Below are 27,591 nucleotides of genomic sequence, written 5' to 3'. Positions count from 1 at the left end.
AGTGCTGGGAGCCAAGGGGCTCTGTGCACAGGCAGCCTGGCAGTGCTGCTGAGCTCACTGGCGGGCGACAAAGGCCACACAGAACTTTGGTCTCATGGGCTGGCAAGTCAGCTCCAAGCATAAGCAAATGTATCAAAATAGAAGCCTTGTTTCAAAAGAAAAAAATGTATTCTTCAAATGGATCTCACACACTGCTTTAAGCCAGCACTACAGGACCACCTAGCTAATCTTCTACTTACCAGAAAAAGTCAAAATGGTACATACAATCCACAATTCCATTTGAAAGATATTTCCAAATGAGATGAGTACTAATAAAATCAAAAAGCATATCACATAAAAGCAAAAGGAAGAGCAAGACATACATCTAAGTTTGTCCACAGCAGATGCCAGACATCTTCACACGTCGTCCACACGAGTTGCCCCCGACACGCGACGCCTGGGAGCTCGTACACTATCTCCACCAGAAAAGGCACAAAGCGAGAGAAAAGCGAACTTCAAAGTCCCACTCAGACACGCTCCAGGGCCTTCTCTAAGTTACGGGGCACAATCAACATGGTTTACGACTGTCAGAATGTTGCAACAGAAAGGTGCAAAAGTTCACACAGGGCCATCCTTTCCTCTTTTTCTCATTTTTTTTTAAATTTCTAAAGAAAGAGTTAACGAGAGGTCCAAAAGTTTTCAATTCTATATAACAATGGCTCAGAAACCACACATTTTCTATTGAGGGAGCTCTGAGAAGCAGAAACACTGCCACAAGTCACTCACCTCAAACAATTTTTTTTAAAAAAGATTTTATTTATTTGACAGAGATCACAAGTAGGCAGAGAGAGAGGAGGAAGCAGGCTCCCCGCTGAGCAGAGAGCCTGATGTGGGGCTCAATCCCAGGACCCAGGGACCATGACCCGAGCTGAAGGCAGAGGCTTTAACCCACTGAGCCACTCAGGCGTCCCCTGAACCAAATTTTTAAAAAAAGCAAAACAAAGCCAAATACACAACACCCTTTCCAAAATTATTTCTTCTAATTCTACATTTTGTTGTTTCTTTTCCCTTGTATCTTTACTTGTTCCAAGAGGTCCGGTCCTTTCGGGGATAAGGGCGTTCTCTCTGGTCTCGCCATTTCCCCTAAGGCTATCTGTTGTGGCAACCTCTTTAGGAGTCCTGCTCTCTCCAGGGCCTCAAGCTGCAAACCTTCCTGGGAGGCTGGGAGTGGTTGCCATGCAGGTAGCGCAGCCACCTGCGAGAAAAGACTGTGTTCCCTCCCCCAGGAAACACACACCCAGAGGTTTGCAGGATGCCTCCAAACCTGGGATCAGGGGAACTCGCCACCACGCCCTCTGTGCCTGACCCTCAGTAGAGTCAAAGTTTTTTTGACTCACACCGCCCTCCCTCCCAGTCGCATTTATTTAGTGAGGACTCTGGCCTAACACCAGCAAGTACCACCAGCAAGTTCATACTGTAAGAACCCCGCACCACAGTTTCTGTGGCACAGGAGATAATACACACTGAATGCACCCAGCTGAAGTTATTTCCCTTCTTCAAAAAGAAACCCAAAGTAGCACTGATCCAGCCTGCACTGTATCCTGAAGCTTACTGCTGGGAAGACTGTGTGTCCTGCTCATGAGTGGCAAGAGAGCTAAGCACATCATGAGGTCCCCTCTCCCCAGTGCAGCAAGGCCAATAATTACCACTCTGGTTTCTAAACGTGGTCCCCAGCTCAACCCAACCACCTAAGGCAAGAGGTTATTAGAAGGTCACACAAAGGACTGAGTGCTGATAAAGGGGACACAGTAGAGAAGACCAGCACGAGGAGGGAGCTTTATGCCAGAACACCACCAAGCAATGCTGTGCTGTGCTTCTACACAAGGCACATGCTCAAAACGCCCTTGGATTATAACAGTATGTGAATCCAAGGACATCCAAACCTCAGGAGAAAGTTGCTCCTTGGTTGGTTGAGGCCATAAATTCAACAGTGGTTGAAGAACACAAGAGTGACTCACTGAGACTTTATCATTGGACTGGCTTATTACTATGTCCAGCATATTCCTGAGTCTAGAAAGCTGTTCTAGATTTAGCAGCCTGTTGTAGTTCACCAAAGTCTAAGTAATCAACACTGTCCTGCCTATTCATGCCCTCAAAACACACACAGGATATCTGCCACAACCACATTACTCTGCCATACTGTAGGGGTCCAGAACAAGCAATGGCCTATCAATGGCTCATCCACTAACCTAGACAGGGTGGGAACAAGCAAGTGAGAGAGGACTCTCAATCCATGAGACCTGCAGGTCCATCAGAGGACATAGGGAGACAGTGGTGATGGGTGGCTGTGATAGGATGATGGAAACACTGGTCCAGTAGGAGTCCTGAGAAGAAGATCCCTTAGGGAAGCCACAGATGGACTGACAGTAGCTGTCTGCATCTTACTACAGAGATGGGCCCTGCATACTTGTTGACTTTAGGACTGGGACTTTAATTTGTGCAATTCCTTACCCGAAATTTACTGATGGAGATGTGAAAAATAAATACTTGATTGAACCAAAGACAGAGATTCAAAATTCTAAAGGATGGCAGGGCAATTTTAGTATTTATTTTAGTATTTATTTCAGTAGAATATCTATCTTGCTCCAAGAAAGTCTGGTTGATCCCACTCTTGGAAAAACTCAAGAAAACACGGTGTGGACATATTGCCTTCTTGACCCCAAGCTTTAGAGTGGCCCTAGAGACAGAGAAGAAACAGTAAGTAAATTTGTCAACATGTGAAACTTCTACAACTGAAGACAAAGATAAGGATGAAATCATCACAGGTCTTGACTCTGCTTGGTCTCCTGCCAGTAAGAAGGGACTGAAATTAATTGTGGTATCACCATAAGGATCAAGTGAGCTTATATGGAGGGCTTCACCAGAGATGGGCCAGCAGCAGCTCTGTGAGGAGTTTCTATTACCATCACCCTCCTTGACATCTGTGACATGAGGGCAACACAGCCCCAAACCAGCCACACCCGCAAGCTGCTTCTCCCAGCCTGTCTCTATTCTCCTCAGCTGAAAAATGGAGCCTGTGACAGCCATATCCCAGCACCCTTAAAAGACTGACCCTACAAAGCAGGGCTTCTCAACCTCAGCACTGCAGACTTTGAATCAGACAATTCTTTGTCATGGGCTGTCCTGGGCATTGGAGGATACAGAGCACCCCTGACCTCTAACCATTAGATGCGAGTAGCACCGCAAGTCGTGACAACCAGAAATGTCTCCACATACCACCAGATAGTATCTGGGGGACAAAATCGCCCAGCTTAACCATTGCTGGAAATAAAGGGCTTGGTGCCTATTTCATAGGAATCAATGAATAAAAGCTTTACTAGACAAGGGCGCCTGGGTGGCTTAGTCGGTGAAGCATCTGCCTTCAGCTCAGGTCATGATCTCAGGGTCCTGGGATTGAGTCCTGCACTGGGCTCCCTACTGAGTGGTGAGCCTGTTCTCCCTCTCCCTCTGCTGCTCCTGCTGCTTATGCTCTAATAAATAAATAAAAATTAAAAAAAAAATAGCTTTACTAAGCAAAGCTTTCCATATCACTTGTGCATCCTTAAAATGGATCACAAAATGGGAGGTGCCATCCTTCCAAACTCAAAAACTCAACTGCTGATAAAATAAATTGACCAAGAGGTTCTGTGCTATCACGGGAGTAAAAACAACAGCAAAACCTCAAGAGATTCAGCTTTCTTATCTTTCAAAGGAAGGAGTTAAAGTCCTACAGGTCAAGAAACACCCTGAGTCACAAGGCTGATTGAGAACAGGCCCCAAGGGGCACCTGGGTGGCTCAGTAGGTTAAAGCTTCTGCTTTCGGCTCAGGTCATGGTCCCAGGGTCCTGTGATCGAGCCCCACATCGGGCTCTCTGCTTAGCGGGGAGCCTGCTTCTCCCTCTCTCTCTCTCTGTCTGCCTCCCTGCCTACTTGTGATCTCTGTCTGTCCAATAAATAAATAAAATCTTTAAAAAAAAATTTAAAAAAAAGAGAACATGCCCCAACCTTAAGTCCAGGTCTCCTGACTCCCAGGGCAGTGAGGATCACCTTCTCATCTGTACCAGCATTTTGACCCTTTGTCCAGGCTGGCAGAATGAACCAATATGCCTGGCAGTATATCCTAAGGGACAAACAGTGCTGCGTGTCTCACAAGGCCCACCTTCAGGAATGTTTAAGGACAGCACTTCATACATATAAAAGGAAAGCCCGAGAGTACACTTATCTGTAAAACATTTATACTGATTGCTCAATAGCCCTTGCTAACTAAAGGCTGGCTCCAGCCTCTCCTTGTTCCAGGTAAGGCCCACTATTGTTGGGGGAGGGGGGGGCTCAGGGAAGGGCCTCAGGGAAAGACCACGACCCTGGACACAGTGTGGGGTGGGGATGGGCAGGGGCTGTGAAGGCTCCAGGAATATTGGTTTTATTAACACTATAGCAAGCCTGAGGCAGGGACCATCTACCAAGGAATAGAACTTTCAGCATAAAAATATTATAAAACACAACTACAACAAAAACAATGTAAAAACTGGCAATCCCTCCTGATTCTTCCCCCAAGAAGTATCTCCAAAATTGTTTTATCCGAGGGTTTTTCTTAAATATATTAGTCCATGGAGTAAATAAAAATAGGATTGAGTTATATGCATTGTTTCACCACTTGCTACACTTAATTCCAGTTAAAATGCATCATAGTTGTCTTTCCAAGAGGTTTGTTGTTTTCTTTCTTTCTTTTTTTTTTTTTTTAAAGATTTTGTTTATTAGAGAGAGAAAGAGAGCACAACGCAGGGTGGGGGAGAAGGAGAAGTAGGCTCCCAGCTGAACAGGGAACCTGAGGATGTGAGACTCCAACCCAGGACCCTGGGATCATGACCTGAGCTGAAGGCAGACATTTAACCAACTGAGCTACATTTCTTGACAGTGAAGACTGATCTATTCACCTCTTCTTTTCTACTAGGGCATTTCAGCACAGGTGTAAGACAAAGCAAGATTACAAATTAAGGTAAAATTCATGTTTTAAGCTAAAAATAACACAGCTGGTGGGCACTCAAGAAAGAAAAGGGAAGAGAAAATACTATTAAAAAGGACTTTTTTTTTTTAATGCCTTTCACAACCAGGTCAAAGGCTGTGTTTTTTTCACCCCTGGAAAGGGCAACAGAATCTTTGGACTAGAGACACCCATCACAACAGAAGGTGAGACACCATTCTGAAGACAGTAGAGTCAGTCTGTCCACAGTTATTGCTAAGATTGTAGTCTTCTCCCTCATTTGGCCCTCTGGGCACAGGCAAGAGGCTGGAAGAAATTTTTGTGGAGAATCTGAAGAGACAGAAAGAAGCCGGCAGGGCACTTTAGGAAATGGCCCAGAGAACATCTCTGCAGTAACACCACAGCTGGCAAGCCCCAACTACTGACATTTGAGCAGGTGGGAAAATACCAGCAGATAGCACAGAAAAGCTTTGATGTGAAAGTCAAAATCCCTAACAAACAAAAAGAAGCATGAAGCACACCATGACTTCAGGGAAAGAAAACCTGAAAGCTCAGGAATGTCCTCAGAGAGGGAGGCACAAGAGCTATGAACCCCCAGCAGTGTGTGAGAAGAGGCGGGGGCAGAGAAAGCCAGAGGACACTCTTAGGGATGTGGACAACAGCTCAAAGGCTCAGCCAGAATAAAGCTGATACCTTCCAGAAAGAAACTGGACAACCTGGGAACCTGGGTGGCTCAAGTCAGTTAAGTGTCTGCCTTTGGCTCAGGTCATGGTCCTGGGATGGAGCCCCACATCGGGCTCCCTGCTTGGCAGGAAGCCTGCTTCTGCCTCTCCTCCCAGCTCCTACTCTCTCTTGCTATCTCTCTCTCTCTCAAATAAACAAAATCTTTAACAGAGCGCCTATCCAGAAGGTCCAATGGAAAGAAATCAAAGCAAGAAATCAAGAAAAATGCCAAGCATTGAAGAACAGGCATTTCCAAATAAAGGGGCCTCAAGACACTGGATGAAAACAGCCTCCAAGGGACATCACTCTACTAGGTGTTTTGAATTTCAGGGAGAAAAATCCTTTAAGCTTCAGAGAAGAACTGCATAAACAGGCTGAAGAATCAGAATGTCTGAAGCCTTCAACAATAACCCTGAAGACAGAAGTCAGAACAAAATGGTGTCGAACTCTGACTGGAAATAAAGCACTTTCAGACAGACAGTACTCAAAACTTTATCTCCCCACATCTGTCCCCAGGCAACCCCTTAAGGAAGCGCTCCATCACAATGAGAGGGGTAATAAGTCAAGAGAGAGAGAGACATGGGTTCCATGAAACCAAGGACCCAATGCAAGGGGGTGGTGGGATCTGCAGGAAGAATCCAGCAGGTTTATTGGGGGATATTTATTCCAGATGAGATTAACGAAATACTGAATTTCACTAGTTAAAAAAGACTCCATTTCTTGGAGTCTTCTCCATCTCTTAACGAAATACTGATTTCACTAGTTAAAAAAGACTATCACTTGAAAGGAGATTTAGACAACTAGTGAATTTGGCTTGAATTTTAGTGACCAATACACAGAAAACAAAAAAAAAGACTACCAAGAACTTTAGGGAAAACAAAAACTGATGCAGGAAAGGAAAAGTTAACCAATCACACCATTTGCCTAGCTGTGAAGGGTACTATGGAGTCACAACATGAACACTAAATTCTGGACTAACCAAACCACAGGTGCACATGCTTTAGGCAGCCATGTATTTGTGCGGGGAAGGCACAGTGGTGAGAGCTAGAAATTTCACATCCACTCTCAGGGTCAAGTGAGGAGACAAGACATGCAACAAGGAGGAAAGCAACGGAACAGGAGAGTACATGTGCTGTTTAGAGCAGGAGGCAAAGAGGTGGGCGTGTGTGCTCTGCAGGAGAGGAAGCAGGACCGGGGAAGGAAAGTCAGTGTCTCCTTACAAGCCTTTCCACAAAAAAAACTAGTTGAAGATACAACCTTGACTTGATATAAAATCTTTAATTAAAAAATTCAAATGAATGCCAATAAAATGTATTAAGGGAGAGTACACATGGTCAATGTATTGTTATCAAATTAATAGTGACCATCAAGATGACTAACATGCCGCCCACACAAGTCTGGGACAACAGATCTTGCTGGTCTCTAGCAGTATCTGAGGAACTTTAGCGTATCTGGTAAAACAGCCTACTAGGGATATCACTTCTAAAATGTCTGACTTTAACGGGCACCTGGGTGGCTCAGTGGGTTAAGGCCTCTGCCTTCGGCTCGGGTCATGATCCCGGGGTCCTGGGATTGAGCCCTGGGTCGGGCTCTCTGCTCAGCAGAGAGCCTGCCTCCCCCTCTCTCTCCACCTCCCTCTCTACCTGCTTGTGATCTCTGTCAAATAAATAAATAAAACCTTAAAAAAATCCTTTAAAATGTGACTTTAAAAATACAAAAGAAAAACTTACTTTAGCATAAAATAACTTGTGTAATCAATTTTTAAAACGTCACAGAAATGAAAAGAGTTTCATTTTCTTGGTTTTCAAATGTTGAGTGTTGTGGTGCTTTTATAACTTAAGGGAAAAGGCCTTTTGACACACTGATGCTCTCTGGCTATTTTTCCACTTGGCCAAAAACTTTTCAATATGCATGCTGGACCTCTTGCCACTGTAGCTTGACAACTAAGAACTCAGTTGTGTGCCGTTTCTTCCAAGAGTTTGGTTATTTCTTAATAGTTAAGGGGAAAAGGCTTCCTATGATCACTAGCCCTGTGGGGATTGATGTATGCTGAACAGGCCTCATCAAATGTTAAGTATCACCTGGTACTTCAAGAAGTGTTTTCTCTGCTCAGACCCTTTTGATAAATGGAAAAGTTTCAGGTGGGAAGCATTAGTGGAGACTCTAGCTCATCCACTTGGGACTATTCCTAAGTCATCCAAGCGGACAGTGTAATCACTTAAACCCTGTTCAAGTCACAGCATCCTAGACAGGACTAGAAGGGCATGAAGGTCCTTCAGAACAGGACCTGAGCGAAGCCCTCCACCATCTGAGATGTTAGCAGTGTGCCCAATTCTCAACTCCTTGCCCATTTGTGTCACCAACTACAGCTGTCACGCATCCCGTTGGTAGAAGCTAGTCTTCCTGTTTAGAACACCCCATTCCGGGAAAACTCTTCTTCATCCTCTTAATGCAGTTCAAAACTACCTTCTTTGTAAAAACTTTGTAACAGGTAATTAGCACCTCCTCCTTCATACCTCCATACTTTGTACATATTCCCACTGCTGCACTCAAAACACTGTAACCTAATCATTTTACAGGTGAATCCCCCTTACTAGACCATACACTGCTTAAGGAAAAGAAAAAGGTCTATATCCTCTTTACGTTTCCATCCCTAGAATCCTTGTTGAGTGCTCGGCACACAATTCGCAATGTATGTTCCCGGGAGAAGGGCAGTTATGAGGCCAAAGTCAGACAATCAGATGCCCCAAACAAGAAAACCAAGGGAAGCACACACACAACTTGACGATTCAATAAGACATCTCCCTTCAGGCCGGGGAGATGTCAGCCTGGCCCACGGGGAGAGCCCTGCGACAGCCACCGGCTGGGGCCCACCGCACCTTAGGGGTGCTTGCTTTATGCACCTGACGTCAGCTCGGTGGGAGGAAATGAGGTGAACCCACGAACAGGGCCCGGCACACACAAGGACTTAATGGAAGTTACCGGGAAGTTTAGTCCTCACTGTAAGGAACTTAAGTGGCTTTCAAATGCTGTCCCTCAAGACTTGAAGGGGCGCTGCTCCGTGTCCTAGCGTCAAAGTCTTAGGACAGGCTGCCTGCCGGCTGGTGTTTGCCACCCAGAACACCGGGAGCTCCAAAAATAGGGCCTTCTTTACCAAACCCCCTTTCCGACTCCTGTACAGCACGGCTTCCACACTCAACGACGTTAGCTCGGAGGCGCTTCTCGTTCTAAAGCGTCAAACCCTAACCCAGGCGGCAGGTCTGAGTCCACAGACCGACACCGCTCTTACTCTGTCGTGCGGCACTGCCGGCCGCCGCAGACAAAATCCCAAGTGTGCCGTGCCCTGCCGTAATCCCTAAGGGCCAAGAGGTGACGGTCCCGCGGAGGACACCAAGCCACGGGGACGGGCACTCCCTGGAGGCCTGAGAGCGCTCCCCTGCCCACAAGCAGGGCTCCGTGAAAGCCACACGGAGAGGCTTTTCCTGTGGTCTCACAAGGACCCAAACCCTTTCACTTTCCGAGGCGATGCCCGTAACACCTAACCCCTTCTCCAGCGACGCCCTCTCGGTGCCCCCAGGGACCACCCCCCCACACGCCATCGCCCATCAGAGCCTCGGAAACTGTTTACGCTCAGTCAGGGGTCTTCCACAAGCGCTCCCCGATCGAGGCATTTGCATCGTGCCGCTGCGGGCCTGCAGGCCGCCGGGAAGGAGAAAGGACACCCCGGCCGGTGCAGCTCCGTGGCTGTCCCGAAGCCACGTCGCCGCGGTGGGCTCAGGGACGCTCCCCGGTCTCACCTCGCGACCTGCCCGCAAGGAGACCGCTAGAGGCCGCGCCCGCCCCGCCCTCCCCCCGGGCACAGGCCCCAGCCCGGGCGCAAGAAGGCCACGTCCCCGGGGACGGACGCCCAACTCGATGGTCCGCGCAAGCCCCGCCGGATCACGTGACCCTCAGCTGCCAATAGGGGCAAAACCCCCACACCATCGAGACGACGGCGGCCCGGGGCTAGAGCAGCCCCGTCCGACTGCTCGCCGTACCCTCCGCAACCCGGCTCCGGCGCTCCCAGCTCGGTGCTGCCGCCACCTTCCTGGAGGAGAGGGCCGGAGGCGAAGGCTCCCGGCCCGTGGTCGCTCCGCACTCTTATTCTGACCTCTCCTACCCCGTCCACTTCTCCTCAGCGGTCACTTAGCTCCTTGTAACGAAACACCCTTCATCCCACTCTACGTACCCACAAGGCAGACTCACATTACCTGTTCCACTCTTATCAGCGTAAGGAAACCAAGCTCATAAGGTAGGAACTGTGGCGAAACAGGGACAAGCCGCCATCTTGGTAAAGGAGAAGAGGCTACGCTTGACCTCCCCCCCCCACCCCCAGCCTCTATATGGCCAACTGCCGTGGGAGGGGCACGGCGCCTGCGCAGAGGCGGAAAACGCGGACAGGCCTGCGCCTGCGCACTCAAAAGCCGGCATATGGGGGAGGGGAGGAAGGCCAGGTCGCGCCGAGGCGAGGAAAGCGTTGGCAAGGGGGCGGGCCGACGTGATGACGCCATCCGCGCACCGGGCGGAACAGGGCGGAGCGCGAGCGTCCGTCGGGCACTGGGCGGGTCCGCGGCGCGGTCGGTAGGCGCCGGTTCATCTGCTTGTCCGCGGGGAGTTTTTGCGGTGAGTCCCCGCCGTGGCGGGGGGCGCGAGCTGCAGGCCGACGCAGAAGGGGCGTGTGTCCGCTGACCGCGGGCGGTCGGCAGGCTGCGGGAGCGCGCGGGCGGGGCGGCTTGTTTGGTGTGGGGGAGGGGCGGCAGGCCCGGGGTCCCCGGCCCTCCTCCTCCTCCGCGGGGTCCGCGGTCCCCCGGGTCCTCACGGCTGGATGTGTCCCGGAAGAACCCGAGCCACCCCCCTTCCGTCCCTGGACAGTTTCCGTGGGGCCGTCTCGGCGCTGGGCCCGGGGCGCCCACCCGGCGCTGGCGGTCGTGGTTGGGGAGGGAAAGCCTAGGTTGCGGCCTGTGAGGCGTACGGTCGTCTCCCCGATCTGGCCCTTCCACCCCACCATCCTCTGGTGGAGAGGAGCCCTCACACGTCCTTGCCGTCTTGGTGAGCTCCCAAGGCTCTTCCTGGTCGCAGACGAAGCAGGGGAGAGGAGGAGGCGGCGGCCCCTGCCCGGTGCACCGCTGGGCCCGGAAGGATGGGGGTGGCGGCCACCATTCCCATGAAGGCCTGACGGAAAGCTGACCTGTGGCTGCCTTTGCTCTCAGGAAAGTCCCCGCTTGGTGGCCGGAGGACCCCCAAGACCTGGCCGCCTTTTACCTTTTTGGCTCATTTTTATCAATACCAGTCCCTTATCGTGTCTGTCCTTCCGCCACACGTAGAGCTGAAGTTGCAGTTCAAACTACTGGGTCTTTGTCACCTTTGGTCTTGCCCCAAATCCTTCTTTCTGTTTGAAACCCAGCTTCCCCACCTTCTTTGTTTTTTCTTGTGTAGTCCCTTCTCTGTTGTTCAGGATTCGGCCCAGAATAGGTTGCCTCTGGCTGGATTAGGTGCGCGCTGGATGTCGGCCCTTATTGTTCCTTCTGGTAGCTATCTACTAGATTGTTGCTCTTTGAGGGGCAGGAGATGGGCGAGTCTTGTCACCCTTACCCTGTGTCTGGCACAGTGACTAGCACATAGTGGGTTGTCAGATGTTTCTTGAACAGTCTAAATCATTGTAGTGTAGAGGTCCCGAAGACTGTTTCCTAGTGTTTGTGATTTGAGGTTCATTAGTTTCCGTTTTGGTAACTGCCACTCAAACTTTCTTTATACCACCCATATCCTAACTTACAATGTGTACTGCTATGTCAGATCTTGGCACTCAGCTGTGAAGGTGATCCTGATGCTTTTCCCCATTTTCCACTTGGATCTCTCACCTGGCACAGCACTCCAGGGTAAAGAACAAGGGCTTCTCAATCAGATCACATTTGCATTAACTGCCTTTGCACTAGCAGGGTGACCTAGAGAAATGGGAAGGAAAGGGGGTAAGACGGTCCTCTGTCATAATTCATAAATGTGATTCAGGTCCCCTTTTATACCCAACTCCTTATACCCAAAGACAGAAACTGTTGAAAAAGAAAAAGGTGTTTTTAATTTTTTTCCCAGAGAGAAGGGGACATCAGAACTCATTCGGCAGCAGAATTGGGTTGAAGCCATTTTATATTCTGTATTTATACCACTTTGTGTTAATGGTCATGTATGTCACTATAGAAGATACATTTGATTGTGGGGTGTGCTGTCCAAGTAGCCATTGAGGAGGTTGTGTTGTATAGTGTATGTACCTTCTTAAAATCCAAAGAATCTGAATGCCGAATGTCTCAAGAGCCCTGGATTAGGGATTATGGACATTTGGGGTCTCGTACAGCAGGGTCATTTTGTGTGGGGGTAATGTATGTAAATAGAAGATTAACATGTTTGTAATTGGTAGTAAGGGGCAATCCACTAGTGTAAATACCACTAGCAAAATAAATTTATTCGTATTGCCAAGAATCTAATTTTATCCATCTGTTTTTCATCTTTTGTTTTGGAAAAGTTGCTTTGTTCTATGAGAATTGCTCTGTGGAAGAAGGAAGCCACGTTCAAGTAAAGACAAATGTTTAAACAATTGCTAGCATCTAGGATGAGCACTACCGGAAAGAGCAAAATTTTTATTTGACCACAGTGAGTTTGGGGAATCCAAATGGACTGCAGTTATGGTTTAAATTAATCAACAGTAATTAGCATCTTGTGTTGTAGGATCAAGGCTTTCTCACTGAAAACCAGGTGCTTCAAAAAGTTCCACTTTCCTCTTTCAATTTTCATTTTACGTTAGTTAGCAAGTAACTTATATTGTTCCAAAATCGTACTGGATCCCAATTATATTTCAGGAAAAAGACTGAATATAAAATAGCATATTTCGGGGTGCCTGGGTGGCTCAGTGGGTTAAGCCTCTGCCTTCGGCTCAGGTCATGATCCCAGGGTTCTGGGATCCAGCCCCGCATCCGGCTCTCTGCTCAGCGGGGAGCCTGCTTCCTCCTCTCTCTCTCTGCCTGCCTCTCTGCCTACTTGTGATCTCTCTCTGTCAAATAAATAAATAAATAGTATATTTCAATAAAAACTTGCTAAATTAAAGAATTCATAGCCTGTTCCAATAATTGTATTCCCCTTTATTCTATACATGTTCATCCAGATAGGTCTCCCTGCCTTCCCTCCAGCAAGAAACTGATAAGAAGCAGTGAAAGTTCCCCTTCTCTCCTAAGGAACATCTTCTGTCCTGTTGAACAGGATAAGGTGAACCACAGGTAGGCTCGAGGTACAGCATCCTCACGGTGTTCAGATGAAGTTGGTCAGAACCCAAGCAGGGGTCCAGGACTCACTGAGAAGAAGCAAGTCTGTTCAGGAGAGACCTCCATGACAATCCTATGTCCTATTGGGCTGGTTTGAAATAAGATACATGTGATAACTTTTAAGGCAAGTTCCCACTTTTACTTTTCCATGTAAACTTGGAAGGTCACATTATCCAGTCCTTTAAGAAAAAACCCACATTAGGACTCCATCTGGGATTGGACCATGTTTATATATTAATTCAGGAGAAATAAAAATGATTTGATTTACCTAGGCCCTATTTTTTCTAAATTTGTTCTTACATGCTTGGTTGCTTTTTGTTTTAATTCTGTTGTAAATGACATTTCACCCCTATTTCCATTCCTTTTTATTCATTACTAGTACAGGAGGGAATTATTTTGTGTCTGGCTTGTATCCAGCCAGCTTACTAAATTACTTAATTCTAGATTTTTTTTAAGATTTATTTATTCGGGTGAGGGGAGGGGCCGAGAGAATCTTGAGCAGACTTGCTGCTGAGCACAGAGCTGGAAGTGAGGTTTGGTCCCCGCCCCCCCACCCTGAGATCATGATCTGAGTTGAAATCAAGAGTTGGAGGCTCAACTGACTCAGCCACCCAGGCGACGCTAGAGTTTTTGTTTAACTGAACCATTTCTGTTTGGTGTATTCATTCTTATTGGTGAAAAAGCTTTTGTTTTGTTTTTTTCATTTTGTGTTTCACTGAATTTCATGGTGAGATTACAATATGAGGATCTTGTTTGGATCTTAATTCAAATGAACAACCAAAAAATGAGACAGAGAATTAAGCGTTTTTTAAAAACAATTACAGTGGTAATGGGCCTCCCTTCCTAATTAGTGATTATAATTTAAATAGATTTAGTATTCCATTGTCTCTTTATTTGGAGTAACATTTGCCTGTTACTCTCGGGGTAATGAGAGTAACATTGGTGTGCGGGAATACCCTGGGTTTTATTTAAGCAGTTTCCTTAGTGTTTTTTATTATAGGTGGTTGCTAAATTTTATCATATGTCTCTTCAGCATCTATTCATATAGGATTATCTCCTTTAATTTGTTGTAACAGCTTTATGTAGATAGATACTTTTGGTATATTTCTGGAACCTAATTGCTAACAAATTATTTCATTGAGAATTTTTGCAGTTTATATTCATGAGTGAGATTGACATACAACTATCTAGCCGCTTTCTTAGGTTTCTCTCTGGGTTTGTTGTTAAAAGTTGTAGTTTCTTCATAAAATGAATTGGAGTGCTTTCCCTTTTTCTGTACTGGCCTAAGTGACATGGGTGTTACCTGTTCAGGGTTGGATGGAATGCAGCTCTAATTCTCCCTGCTTTTGGTCCCTTCTTCATTGGTAGATTTTATTCAGCTGTTCAGTGGTATTTGTTCTCGTCAGGTTTTCCAGTTCTTGGTTCCATTTTGGTAATTTACAGTGTCTGGGAAGTCGTCCATTTCTTCCAGATCTTCAAATCTGTGGCCATCTTGATACATGGAGTCTCCTGAGTCTATGTTTACCTTCTTTTCTGTATTGGCCCCCACTCCCTGCCCCCCCGCCCCTAAATGGTACTTGTGAAGAAATTTGTTTCAAAGAACTAGCTTTTGGATCTATTTATTTTTCTACTGAGTTACTTCATTTTTCAATACTGTAAGAACAAATTTATCTTCTGTATTCTTTAATGAATATCTAAAACTGAAATTCTCATCACAGTCTATGAAGCTTTTATGATGTCCCACAGATCTGCTTTTGTCTTCTTTCCATTGGTAGCTAGATAGCTTGAGATTTTGCTTTTGTCACCCTCATTTATCCAAAGGATATCCAGAGTGTTCCAAATAATTGGGGTTGTATTTTATCCCTCCGCCAGTTCTAACAGATCACAAGTTGAAAATATCAGTTGTAAAAATCTATTTTGAAATTTGCTTAAATTTTCTTTATAATAGTTACTTGATTTTTTTCACTAATTGCTTTTCTTTATTAACTCAAGATTCTGTGTCTGTTAATTATAGCTTATTGGTTGTGTCACACATTCCTCTACCCTTGCCCATATTCTGTTTACTGAATCTGTAGTTTGGAGGAATGCTTGCTATTAAAGTCTTGGGTTTGATTTGTATTTTTATCAAGTTCACGTAGTATATTTCCTAGTCTTTGCTTTATGTATTTATCTACTGTAATGCTTTGTATATGCAAGTTTAGGAATGTTATATCTTCCCTATATTTTATCACGGTCCCATTTTTACCTTAAATTTCACTTGGACTGATACTGTTGTCTGTTCTTTCTTTGTGTTTGACCAGTCCGGTAACTTTTAGCCTGTCCTTTTGTTTTTAGCATTTTTGTTACTTTATTTTAAACATATCCATCCACTTAATGATTGATTTTATTATTTTTCCTCGTTTCTTTTCCATAATTTTGTTGGCTTGATCAAATTGCTATTCCATATCTGTCTCTTTATTTGGAAGTTTGCTTTTTTTTTATGGTTACCTTTTCTTTTATAGACATGTTTAATTTCTATATTTGAAAAAAAGATGTCTGCTGCTGCTTCTGCCCTTTCACCTCTCCCTTTGGAATGCTCTCACTCTAGCTGCCAACTCAGAGGTTTTGCTAAGGTAGTTTAATACTAATCCTTATATTATTAATAGAATTTTTCTAGGATATCCCTTCTGTTTGAGAGACCTTAATTCACTCCAGACAGTTGGTTAATGTGTGGACTCTGATATTTGTTCTTCTAAGGAAAATTTTTTTCTAATGTTCTTTTCCTCCCTCTGTCCCTTCTTCACTTAATGAGAACTCTTTCTGTTAACAAGGTAGATGGCCTAGATTGTTCCTCCAAGTCTTTTACCCATGATCATCATCTTTGTATTTTTACCTGTGCATTAAGAATTCTTATATTTGGTCTTCCCAGTCACAGTTTGAGTCTCAGCTGTGGCCGTTTGTTCAATTGAGCTACCAATGTCTGAGTTTGAAAATCATAGTTTTTAGGTCCAGCAAGTTTTGTTTCTTTTCCTTCCTTCTTTCTTTCTTTCTTTTTTTTTTTTCTTTTGAGATTTTATATATTTGAAAGGGAGAAAGAGAGAGAGCACGAGTGGTAAAGTGGGGCAGAGGGAGAGGGAAAAGATTACTACTCCCCACTGAGCCAGGAGCCTGATGTGGTAGGCTCCATCCCAGGACCTTGAAATTGAAAACATGATGACCTGAGCTGAAGGCAGACACTTCACCAGCTGAGCCACCCAGGCGCCCCCAGTTTTATTTCTTTTAAATAGTGTACCTGTGTCTTCATTCTAGTGATACTATTTTTTGGGGTCAAATTATTGCCTTCCGGGGCGCCTGGTGGCTCAGTTGTTGACTGTCTGCCTTCGGCTCACGTCATGATTCTGGGGTCCTGGGATCGGGCCCCGTGTCTGGCTCCCTGCTTGGCGGGGGCGAGGGGGCTGCTTCTTCCTCCCCACTCCCCCGCTTGTGTTCTCTCTCTTACTATGTATGTGTGTCTCTCTCTCTCAAATAAATAAATAAAATCTTTTAAAAAAAATTATTGCCTTCCTCCTCCTGCAGCTTGCCTATTTAACTCTTTTTGAAGAAGGGAGATGCGTTCACTGGAGTCCTTATGCTCGGGACCTCTGTTCTCCAAGCTTTTCCAGGATCCACTGTATTCCTTTCCTTGCCAAAAGGTTCTTCAGCATTCATCTCTTGCTTCTGTTCTTGCTTAACAGTCCTACTTTCCTTTAAGTTTGCCTGAATTCTCCACCTCTGCTTGGAGGTTTCCATATCTCCTCAGTCAGTGGTCTTCCCTTTTAGCCCAGGCCTGAACAGACACCCCCTTCTCAGCAGTGGTGGTGGCAACAGTTTGCGAGGCTGCACATGAGTCCACAGCCCTCTTCTGCCTCTCTTCTTGTTCCTGCCAGATAGTGAGAGTAAGACTTCCAGTGGGCCACTAGAAGGAGAACCAAGACTCTAATGCAAATCCTACAGCTGCCAGCCTTCATTAACCAAACCACGCATGGGAGTGCCGGAGCCTCATGTCTTCAGAGGTGGTTGGGAACAGTTACATTCAGAAAGGAAAAAGGGTGTGCTGTTTTCAGGAATGTTAAGGTTTGGGGGATGGGGAGACAAGAACAGAAAAGAAACTTTCTACTAAGTTTCTAAGCTCCAGAGGGAATCAAATCTGACTGCATTCATATCTCTTGACTTTGTTACCAAAGGTTAGCCAGTTCCAGACTCCCATGTTCCCCAAAGTTTCAAGTCTTAAAATTCATTTTAAAATTCCAGATGTCTTTAGAACTGTTACTCTCCTCAAGCACTCCAGTGTGTTCAGTCCTTTACCCTTTACTTATAAATGTTGTTCTGTATGCTCCATTGTCAAAAACTAGTTCTCAGGATTTCAAGGAACCTTCAGTAGCAAATAGTACTCTACAAGCACCCTTTCCTTGTAGACAGGTTTCAAAGAGAGAAAGAAAAATCATAATTCAAGAGGTCATGAGCATTTGTGTTTTTCTCCTATTGTGTCCCTGGTGCTTCACATATAATCAGTACTAAAGTTAGTTTGGATATTATTGGAAATATGAAATGTTTGTATGTATGCATATGTATATATGGCTGATTTAATTGATCTAATTTTTTATATTTAATTTATAATGAGATAATCTCATTTTTATAATTTGATGCAATTGACAAGGTGAGTGAAACATAAGGTGTTTATGCTTTGTGTGTAGGTCTTTACATGTCAATTCATGCTACATCAAATGTGTATTACATATAAACATACTTTTTTTTTAACAGATCAAGGAAACTTCACTGAAGATGTCTAAGGTAAGAGATCTTCTCATTTCTCTACAGTACAAGGAGAAACTGCTTTGTGTTTTCAAGCTGTTTATACTCAAGACTTATATGACTAATTTTTAGTATAACTGATATATTTGATTCATTGAGACAGTTCTGATTTGACATTTTAAAAGCTTTGAGCTTTCTTTTTTCAGATTTACAATTTCTTGTTTCTAAATGGATGAGTAACAATCCATTTAACCTACTTTGCATCATTCCCAGCAGACCAATCAAGTAAATTAAAATTCCTTTTAATTCTAAAAGGCGTGCTGAGAAAAGCAGAACTTGTGGCTAAAATTGCAAGATTATTACTTTCCTTTTCTTTTGGAGTGTTTGGGTATTCATTACTATCTGATGCATAATCATCATACTAATTTTTGCTTTTTTAAAGTATATATATTTTAATTTGTGAGAACTAATGATACCTTTGTCACAGGTTTGGTTATATCTTAAAAGTAACTGATAAGGTGTTTTTTTGTTGTTGTTTTGTTTTTTTTTTTTAATATCTTATTTTAGCAACAGCCAACTCAGTTTATAAATCCAGAAACTCCTGGCTATGTCGGATTTGCAAATCTTCCCAATCAAGTTCACCGAAAATCAGTGAAAAAGGGTTTTGAGTTCACACTAATGGTGGTCGGTAAGAAACTAGCTTATATCTTCAAGCTTATTAAATAAGTGGATATTTCCCCTTCCCAAACTTTAGGGTTTAATAGTGTGGCCTATAAAGTCAAAAGAAATATTCCTTTATTGTCAGAATCCAGTAACTGGGAATTTGAAAAAACAATTCTTCAGAAAATTTTGTTGAAGAGTAAAATTCTAATATTTCTGTCATTTTCTTGTTTGTATGTGGTAAAAGTGCCAGTGACCCTCCAAAATGGCCACAGTGACTCTTGCCTCCTGGTGTTTGTGATACTTTCTACCCCTTCCCCATTATGTAGGGCTTACCCATGTAGCCAGTAGGATATGGCAGAAATGAAGGTGTGTGATTTTGAGACTGGGTCATAAAAGAGATTTCAGCTTGCACCTTATCTTCTCTTGAATCACTCACTCTGGGGGATGCCAGTCACTGTGTTAGGAGGACTGGCCAGCAGCCTTATAGAGAAGTCCCCCAAAGCAGGGAGCTGAGATCTGCCATTAGCTGAGTGTAAACTGCTCTAGACCTTCCTGAACAAAGTTATAAACAAGCCCTGTGGGATCAAGCTGATTGACAAATAAGCTGTTGTCAGGATAAAAGCCATCATTCATTAAAGAAGGATGTCAAAATCCAGTTTACAGTGTAACATTTAAAATTGCTAGCATCCATGTTTATGCAAAGAAACAAAACAATGTAGCACATAACCAGAAGAGAAATCAGGTAATAGAAACAGAAATGACAGAGGTGATAGAATTCGTGAACAAGAACTTTTACTATTTTATTTATTTTTTTAAGATTTTATTTATTAATTTGAGAGAGAAAGAACATGAGAGGGGGAAGATCAGAGGGAGAAGCAAACTCCCTGCTGAGCAGGGAGCTTGATGCAGGACTCAATCCAGGGACTCCAGGATCATGACCTGAGCTGAAGGCAGTCACTTAACCAACTGAGCCACCCAGGCACCCAAAAACTTTTACTATTTTAAATATGCTTTTGGTACCTAAAGGAGAATATAAATGAAATAAAGATAACCAAAAGCACTTAACGAAAGAACTAGAGATTTTAAGAAAATAACAACATTTGAGACGGAAATTTTTCTGACGTATGTAACAGGAATTGAATATATCAGACACCAAGTAGAATATATATAAAGAAAACAACACTAAGGCACACAATAACAGTTGGTGAAAAGCAGTTATAAACAGAAAAATCTTCCAAGGAATGAGGTGGATGGTGGGAAACAGGCACATTGCATACAGAGGATGGAAGGGTAAAAGGACCACTGGCTTAGCAGGAATAACATAAGCCATAGGAAATGATAGTTTAAAATACTGAAAGAATAAAACCATGAGCCTGGAATTCTGATGGAGACTTTAAAAAAATGAAATACAGGGTTGCCTGGGTGGCTCAGTGGGTTAAGCCTCTGCCTTCAGCTCAGGTCATGATCTCAGGGTCCTGGGATCAAGTCCCGCATCGGGCTCTCTGTTAGGCAGGGAGCCTGCTTCCTCCTCCCTCTCTCTCTCTGCTTGCCTCTCTGCCTACTTGTGATCTCTCTCTGTCAAATAAATAAAATCTTTAAAAAAAAAAAAAGGAAATACAGACATTTTTAGGTAAAAACTGAGAGAATTTATCACTATCAGACCTACACCAGAAGAAAGATTTTTTTTTAAAGATTTTATTTATTTATCGGACAGATAGAGATCACAAGTAGGCAGAGGCAGGCAGAGAGAGAGAGGAGGAAGCAGGCTTCTCGCAGAGCAGAGAGCCTGATGCGGGGCTTGATCCCAGGACCCTGGGATCATGACCTGAGCTGAAGGCAGAGGCTTTAACCCACTGAGCCACCCAGGCACCCCAAGGAAGATGATTATTAAACGGGATTTTTCAGGGTAACAGAAAAGGTAGAGCACTAGAAATGGCAGTTGTGTTGGTAAACAAACACTTTTTTTTGTTTTTCATTTCTTTCAATGATAATTGCCTTTATAGCGAAGTTAATGAGGTATGACGTTGGAGTATGATGAACCAGAGTAGCAAGGGACAGGAGGGTGTGTAGAGGGGCTGCTGTAACACATTGACCTCATGGAATATTCTGTGAGAGAGGGATGCTAAGTTAACATTGCTTGTTGTCAACTCTGGAGCAGCCATTAGAAGAGGAAAACAAGGGCTTGACTAAAAGCAAATAGGTTTGATAAACTAGAACAGAAGAACCTGTTTAATCCAAAAGAAGGCAGATAAAGAGGAGATGAGACAGATGGAGAGAGGGCAGCTCTCTGGCCAAAGGGGCACAGCCATGACTGTGACAGGTGAGAGACAGGCAGGATGAGCCTGAACAACCAGAACAGAAAATCTTCATGCAGAACCCAACCATGAGAAACCTCACGTGGTTCTACCAATACCAGACAGCAGACTTCAGGTCTACTACCTGGATGTTCCCTGACACCAAAAAGTAGGTATCAGAAAGATGCAGGGGACAGTGGAAAACAATGTCTTAACTGTATGTGCACTTAATAACAAAGCTCAGTGAGGTATGGTGCAGAATCAGGAAAAAGATAATTTGTGAGAGTGGGTTTTTAACATTCTGCACAGTAATTTTTGAAACAAAATCAGTAATGTTTCAGAATATTAAAATAATGCTATCAAACAGTGTGACCTAACTGACATTCAGAGCACTGTGCTGAGGGACCGCAAGGTAACACATTCTCTTCAAGGGCACATGGAACTTTCACAAATGCTAGTCTATCATTTTTTTGTTTTTTAAGATTTTGTTTGTTTATTTGACAGAGAGCACTAGCAAGAGGAGTGGCAGAGGGAGAGGGAGAAGCAGACTCCCCGAAAGCAGGAAGCCAGATGTGGGGCTCAGCCCCAGGACTCTGAGATCATGACCTGAGCTGAAGGCAGAAACTTAATGACTGAGCTCCCCAGGCGCCCTCCCAAAGATACTCTTTATGGCGAGAGTATTTTGGTAGGCCAGCATTACCCCGTAATCAGTAATGAGACAAGTACAGACTAACTCTTAATGAGCTTAGACCCAAACATCTCAGTGAAGTTAAGGCAAGTCCATCAATACATAAAAATGCTCATTAACACAGTCACTTTTGCTACAGTACAATGTATATGTGCTCTTTAAAAATCACCATGTTAGGGGCGCCTGGGTGGCCCAGTCATTAAGCGTCTGCCTTTGGCTCAGGTCATGGTCCCGGGGTCCTGAGATCAAACTCTGCATCGGGCTCCCTGCTCAGTAGGAAGCCTTCTCCCTCTCCCATTCCTCCTGCTTCTGTTCCCTCTTTTGTTGTTTCTCTGTCAAATAAATTTAAAAAAACAACAACACACCATGTTATACAGTAATGCAGTTGAAATCATAGGCTCCTAAAGAAAACAGGGGTACAAGACTCAAAACCCTATTTCGGTGGCATATTTGGAAGAGAGTGAGGAATGTGATCAGGATGGCTTTTACATGTTAGTTGGTTAAAATACTATCTGATGTCAGATGTAGTCACTATGGGTTGACTAATCCCTGAAGTTTGTCAAAGTGGGCATCAGGAAATGGTGGAAGGAGGGCTGTATGAAAATGGATGGCGAGCTGTGCCAAGAGGACTGAGTTGCCGTGCCCCACGATACCATTTTACTGAGGTTGCTGGGAGCTCTGGGGGTACATGTTGGGAGTAAACTTTCATGGCTTGATTTTACTGGGTGTGGTTGTCTGTGTTCAACTAGTTTAACAACAGTGAAATTACACATAAACAGATGCAAAGTTTATATTACGTCGAAATTGTTCCCAAATATACCAGTTGTATTGGAACAAATTCTCAACTTCAGGGCTCATGTTATGGCAAAGCTGACTGTATATCCTAACCAATGGGGCTTATCACAGGAGTGTGTGGTTTAACATTGGAAAATCAGTCCTCATGGTTCTGAAGGGGAAATGCATGCCGTCACCTAAAACATGCGGTTGTAACAATTTCAAACCCTTTAAAGGTTTTAAAAATTAGTAAGCTAGGGCTTCTGGGTTGCTCAGTTGATTAAGCAGCTGTCTTCAGCTCAGGTCATGATCCCAGAGTCCTGGGATCAAGTCCTGCATCGGGCTCCCAGCTCCATGGGGAGTCTGCTTCTTCCTCTGACCTCCCCTCTCATTCTCTCTCACTCTTTCTCTCAAATGAATAAATAAGATCTTGAAGAAAAATACTAGTAAGCAAGAAGTAAAAGGAAGTTTTTTCAACTTAAGGGTATATACTAAAAACCTATAGTTAGTGTTAGTCTTTCTCATGAAGAAAGAAAATAAAACATGCTTAATTACAAGTGAAAAGATTTGAGTATGTTAAAAACTAAGGAATTCCAAAACTACTAAGTCTAATAAGTCATTTTTATCAAGATTGCAGGTTCTGATCAGTACGCAAAAATCAACTTGATTTCTCTGGATTACCAACAGATAATTTTAAAATGACCTTTAAAAGACAATCAAAAACAACAGTAATAAAAACATTTCAAAATACAATGTCATTTGCCGTAATACAAGAAATTCATACTGCTGAACATAACTTAGCAAAATGGTGTGCACGTCCCACACTGACAACATGACGACTGGGCTGAGTGAAGGAAGGTCAGAGGAACTGTGAGCTCTGCTGGCATGTTGGGTGAGCCCACGACTGTGTCCTGCTGCCGGCAGAGTGATCCACAGAGTCAACACAGTGCCCATCAAAGTAACACCAAGCTTGTGTAAGGTAGAAATGAACAGTCTGATTGTGAAGTGTAAACATAAGTGCAGAGGGCCTTGAATAGACCGAATCACGTAGAGGACTCTTACTATCTGATTTCGAGATGTATCAGCAGGAACTGTGAAGTGTGGTAAATGTAGACATTCAAATCTAGCGAAGAGAATAACAGCCCAAAGTAGACCCACATACACGTGGTCAGCTGATTCTTGACAAAGGTGCCAAGGTGATACAAAGGCGGAAAGGTTGATCATCTTGGAGATAGTGCTGTAAACAAGTAGGTGGTCATGTGGCAGACAGGGACTGTGCACCCCTCCTTCACACTGTACCCTATAGTCACTAACCGTACAGCTGTAAGGAGTCTAGAAGAAGATGGACAAGAAAATTTTCTTGACTTTGGAGTAAGCAGATTGCTTAGAATGTGAAGAATATTAGTCACAAAATAAGTAAGTTGTACTTCATTAAAAATGTTACTTTCTTCTAAAGACACCAACAAGAAAAAACGGCCATAAACTGAGAAAGCGTTCACAGCACTACATACAAGGTAGGACTTGTATCCAGAACATAAACCTGTATAGCTCAGGAAGAAGACACACTCCCCAGTTACAAAAAGGACCACGGGATTGGAACAGACATTTCACAGGAGACACTGAATGGCCAGGACCCACAGCATCCTCCTTGGTCATCAGGAAGATGTGCACACTGACCCACAAGACCCCCCCGCACTCCCTGGAGTGGCTGAAATTTTCCAAGTCTGGCCGGCTAGGTGTTACCAAGGATACGGACATCTGCTGCCCTCCTAACGGCTGATGAGAATAAAAAATGACACAACCGCTTTGGAAACTAGTTTTGTGCTTTTGCAGTTATACACATACCATGTAACTTGACCGTTCCCAACCTCCGTGGTCACCCGGGAGCAATGTGATGGCATGTCCGCAGAGACACTTCATGGGTGTGCAGAGGCACTTTTCCCAGACTGGACGTGATGCAGGTGTCCAGCAGGAGGGTGGGTCGGCACATGGTGATGTGTCCATATGTCCATATAAGGGTGAATTCCTAGGCAGTACAAAGAGCAGACTATTGCAACAACATGGATTCATCTCCAGAGCAAATCGTGCCAAGCAAAAGCAAAGCAGCCAGACACAAAAAGGCTAGCTGTACAGTCCTTTGAAGTTCTAGAATAATTTTCTGAAGGGACAGAAAACAGCTTGGTGTATGCCTGCAGTAATGGCTAGACAGGTAGAGCTGACACTGACGTGTCATCAGCTCTGATGGTACAGAGATCCTCTTTGTCTTGGGTGGAGTTTATCTGAGTGTGTACTTTGTCAAACCCGTCAGCACAGTTGAGATGAGTGTAGGGAACTATTGAACTGAGATGTATATAAGTTACACCTCAGTGACGTGGGTTTGAAAGAAGGCAGGTAATTAGGGGGTTAAGGGTGAGATGGATAGTGAATAACAGCTAGAAACTTAACCATGAGAACCCTCAACTTTAAATGGTAACTATTAGCAGCTTAAGAAAAATGGTATATACATATCCCCTGCTTTCTGAAAGTTCACGTTAGGTCTCGTATGAAAGACGTGCTGTTCTGCCCATTTTCATCAACTGGAAGACAAACAGAAGAGCTTGGCGTTGGTTTTGCGGCGAGCTGTGACAGACCGCATGCCCTTGGAGCGCCTTCCCACTCTCAGCATCATGGTGTCCAGCCGCCAGAGTCCTGAACTGCGAGCATCTGGGCTTCACCTTGATTGATTATGCACATCTATTAAGGTGTATTCTAAGCTATCAAAAGCCTGAGGCATGATTTTGGGGGGGCCTAGGAATGTCAAAAAATGTTCCCATACCAGTTAGTGGTATTTGCTTTTTTGCTTTCTGCTGTTTGAGCTTAGGAACACAACTTTTGGGTGGAGGGAAAACCCGTATTGGGAAAAGCCAGTGTACCTAACTTGTAAGTCAGACTGTTGAAAAGGCATTGTTTTTAAAACTGGCTTCTTTCTTTTTTTTTTTTTTTTTTTTAAGATTTTATCACAAGCAGGCAGAGAGAGGAGGAAGCAGGCCCCCTGCGGAGCAAAGAGCCCAATGCGGGGCTCCATCGCAGGACTCTGGGATCATGACCTGAGCCGAAGGCAGAGGCTTTAACCCACTGAGCCACCCAGGTGCCCCAAAACTGTGGCTTATTTCTAAGGAAATAAATTTTACAAAATGATCACATGCAAAAGAAAAACTAGAAATGTTGGGGCACACGGGTGGTGCAAATGATCAAGCATCAGACTCTTGGTTTCAGCTCTGGTCGCGATCTCAGGATCATGAGATCAAGCCTGGCATCAGGCTCCGGGCTCACTTCAGATTCTCTGCCTCTGCCCCCGCCCCCCACTTGCACACCCTCTCTCTGTCAAATAAATAAAATCTTAGAAAAAGAACTTCAGATGTTTGGGTGGCAATCTGCAGGAAATTTTGAAATTACAAGTATGTTCTTTTTTTTTTTTTTTTTTTTTTAATTTTATTTACTTAGTGAGAGAGAGAGAGATTGCAAGTAGGCAGAGAGACAGGCAGAGAGAGTGGGGGAAGCAGGGTCTTTTCCTGGCAGAGAGCCCGATTCGGGGCTCAATCCCAGGACCCTGAGATTGTGACCTGGGCCAAAGGCAGAGGCTTAACCCACTGAGCCACCCCGGTGCCCTGACAAGTATGTTCTTTAAAGATCCCAAGGACAGAGGTAAGGTGGCAGGCAGGTTGCTTGTGAGGGACCTTGATGCTGCTGAAGTCTGGTCAGCTGGTCACATAGTTGATGATAGTTTATATCAAGTGTCTAGCCTCACACCATGATGATGTGAGGTGGTTGTTGGCTCCATTCACAAGAAATGCGAGATTAAAAATATAAAGCTTATTGCCAAAATACATTACCTGGTAGAACCATAGGTTAGTTAATGTGACCAAATTCACGAGTGAGTTACAGAGTGAACACTCGGAGAACTTGGGAACTAAGCTGAGAAGATGGAAACTCCCTTCTGGCGAAAATACACTGGCGTCATTGTAGGTTCATGGGTTCTGAAAATGCACACTCGTGTTCAGGGGCCTCCTACCTCAGGGCATGTGCGTGTGGGACTGTGGCCGCTCCAAGCTGCATGGGGCCCTCCTGAGCATCCTTTTCTTGTGAAATAGCACCTCTTTGTGCGGCTCTCCACTCTGAGGACCACTTAGGATGCTGCCCTTCAGGGACCCTCTAAAATGGCCATGTTGCTCGGTGTTTGAGAAAGTACTGTCTTGTGCTAGTTAAAGTTGAAAAGTAAACGTGAAGGGGACCAGCCCCCCAGGTTAGAGAGCTTTCTGTTTTTGTTTTTTGTTTTCCTGGTATTCCTGGGTTGGCCTAGATTTGGGGGGTGGGGGAGTTTAGAAGCTCCTGGGACCCTGTACCCTTCGGGATTGCAGAAGGCTGTTGTGAAATGTTGCTCACCTCCATCACCCGCGTGTATCTTCATGTGGTGACGCCACCTTGTGCCCAGTGCTATGTATTTCTCCCTAGTGGGTAAAAACATGAGCTGTGTAAACCTGGAGTACCTCCCATCCAGTCAGCCTTTGCTGTCACCACTCGCACAGGACTGCTAGCTCAGGTTGCTGAGACTGGTGCATCTTGTGCTGTGGGGCTTCCACTGTACATCTCCTCTTGAGTTCTTTTGCCTTTTACGTAAAGGCACCTGAGAAGCTCCTGTGGGATAGAGATGCTGGTGAAGGTGGAATCAAAAAGCTAGTCACTCAACAGAGATTTCAGCCCAAAAACATCATGTTCTGAGTTCACAAGTTGATTATTTATAGATGTTGCCTGAAAGCCATTCCAAGTGAAGATACTTCTACCCTTTAAGTGAAGGTTTATAAGTTAGAGTCAGCCATTGGAATACTAGCTGTTTTCTTTCAAAGAAGCTGTCTCTACTCTGACACTCTGCTGAGAGGTCTTCTGTGTCGCAGTCCCCTTCAGCTTCATTACCCACAGCTGTCATCACTTTGTTGGTGACAAAGTGACTTTGCTTACTTGTCCTCTCCCCCACTGGACTGCCAGGCTTCATGGGAGCAGGGATTTAGCTGTATCCCAGAGCCTGGACCTGTGCCAGGCACACAAAAGGACTGAGCACTTATTGGTAAAAATTCTCTCATTATGTGATAAAAATGTAAGGGGACATGGGTTAGGCAGTTTAAAAGGGTAATTTGGTGTGCTCATATAGTTGTACCTGTTGAACCTGTAATTCTGGTTTTGTCTTTTTAACATTCCTTTCCATATATGAAAATTGCAGTCTAGTTAAAGTCCAGTCCTAATTGTGTATGTTTACACATTTCAAATTCATTCTTTATTTTCCTGGAAATAATGATTTTT

At 44.5% G+C, this 27,591-nt stretch overlaps 2 protein-coding genes across 5 annotated transcripts in view; one reads left to right on the top strand and one right to left on the bottom strand.

Annotated features, from left to right (window-relative positions):
* The window catches only part of LOC101679820 (high density lipoprotein binding protein), a 72,480-nt gene extending 62,359 nt beyond the window's left edge, over positions 1–10,121 (bottom strand). Inside the window, exon 1 of the mRNA XM_004743783.3 lies at positions 9,973–10,121. The gene's annotated coding sequence lies outside the window, so the exon portion shown is untranslated. The remainder of the gene's footprint in view (positions 1–9,972) is intronic.
* The window catches only part of SEPTIN2 (septin 2), a 33,903-nt gene continuing 16,067 nt past the window's right edge, over positions 9,756–27,591 (top strand). The window contains exons 1-5 of one of the 4 annotated variants that reach the window (XM_013051890.2): positions 10,307–10,384; positions 12,276–12,403; positions 12,912–13,023; positions 17,848–17,877; positions 18,406–18,526. In XM_013051890.2, coding sequence (XP_012907344.1) covers positions 17,869–17,877; positions 18,406–18,526 — 130 coding nt within the window. In that variant the 5' untranslated portion in view covers positions 10,307–10,384; positions 12,276–12,403; positions 12,912–13,023; positions 17,848–17,868. Of the gene's footprint in view, positions 10,014–10,258; positions 10,385–12,275; positions 12,404–12,911; positions 13,024–17,847; positions 17,878–18,405; positions 18,527–27,591 lie in introns of those variants that run through there. The other 3 variants (XM_013051889.2, XM_013051891.2, XM_004743782.3) reach the window with 3 other exon arrangements.

This window comes from Mustela putorius, unplaced genomic scaffold (assembly GCF_011764305.1).
Source record: "Mustela putorius furo isolate JIRA1106 unplaced genomic scaffold, ASM1176430v1.1 tig00003869_pilon_pilon_pilon, whole genome shotgun sequence".
Classification (NCBI taxonomy): domain Eukaryota; kingdom Metazoa; phylum Chordata; class Mammalia; order Carnivora; family Mustelidae; genus Mustela; species Mustela putorius.
Note: the sequence above shows the minus strand (reverse complement) of the source record. Positions and strands in the feature narration are given on the sequence as shown.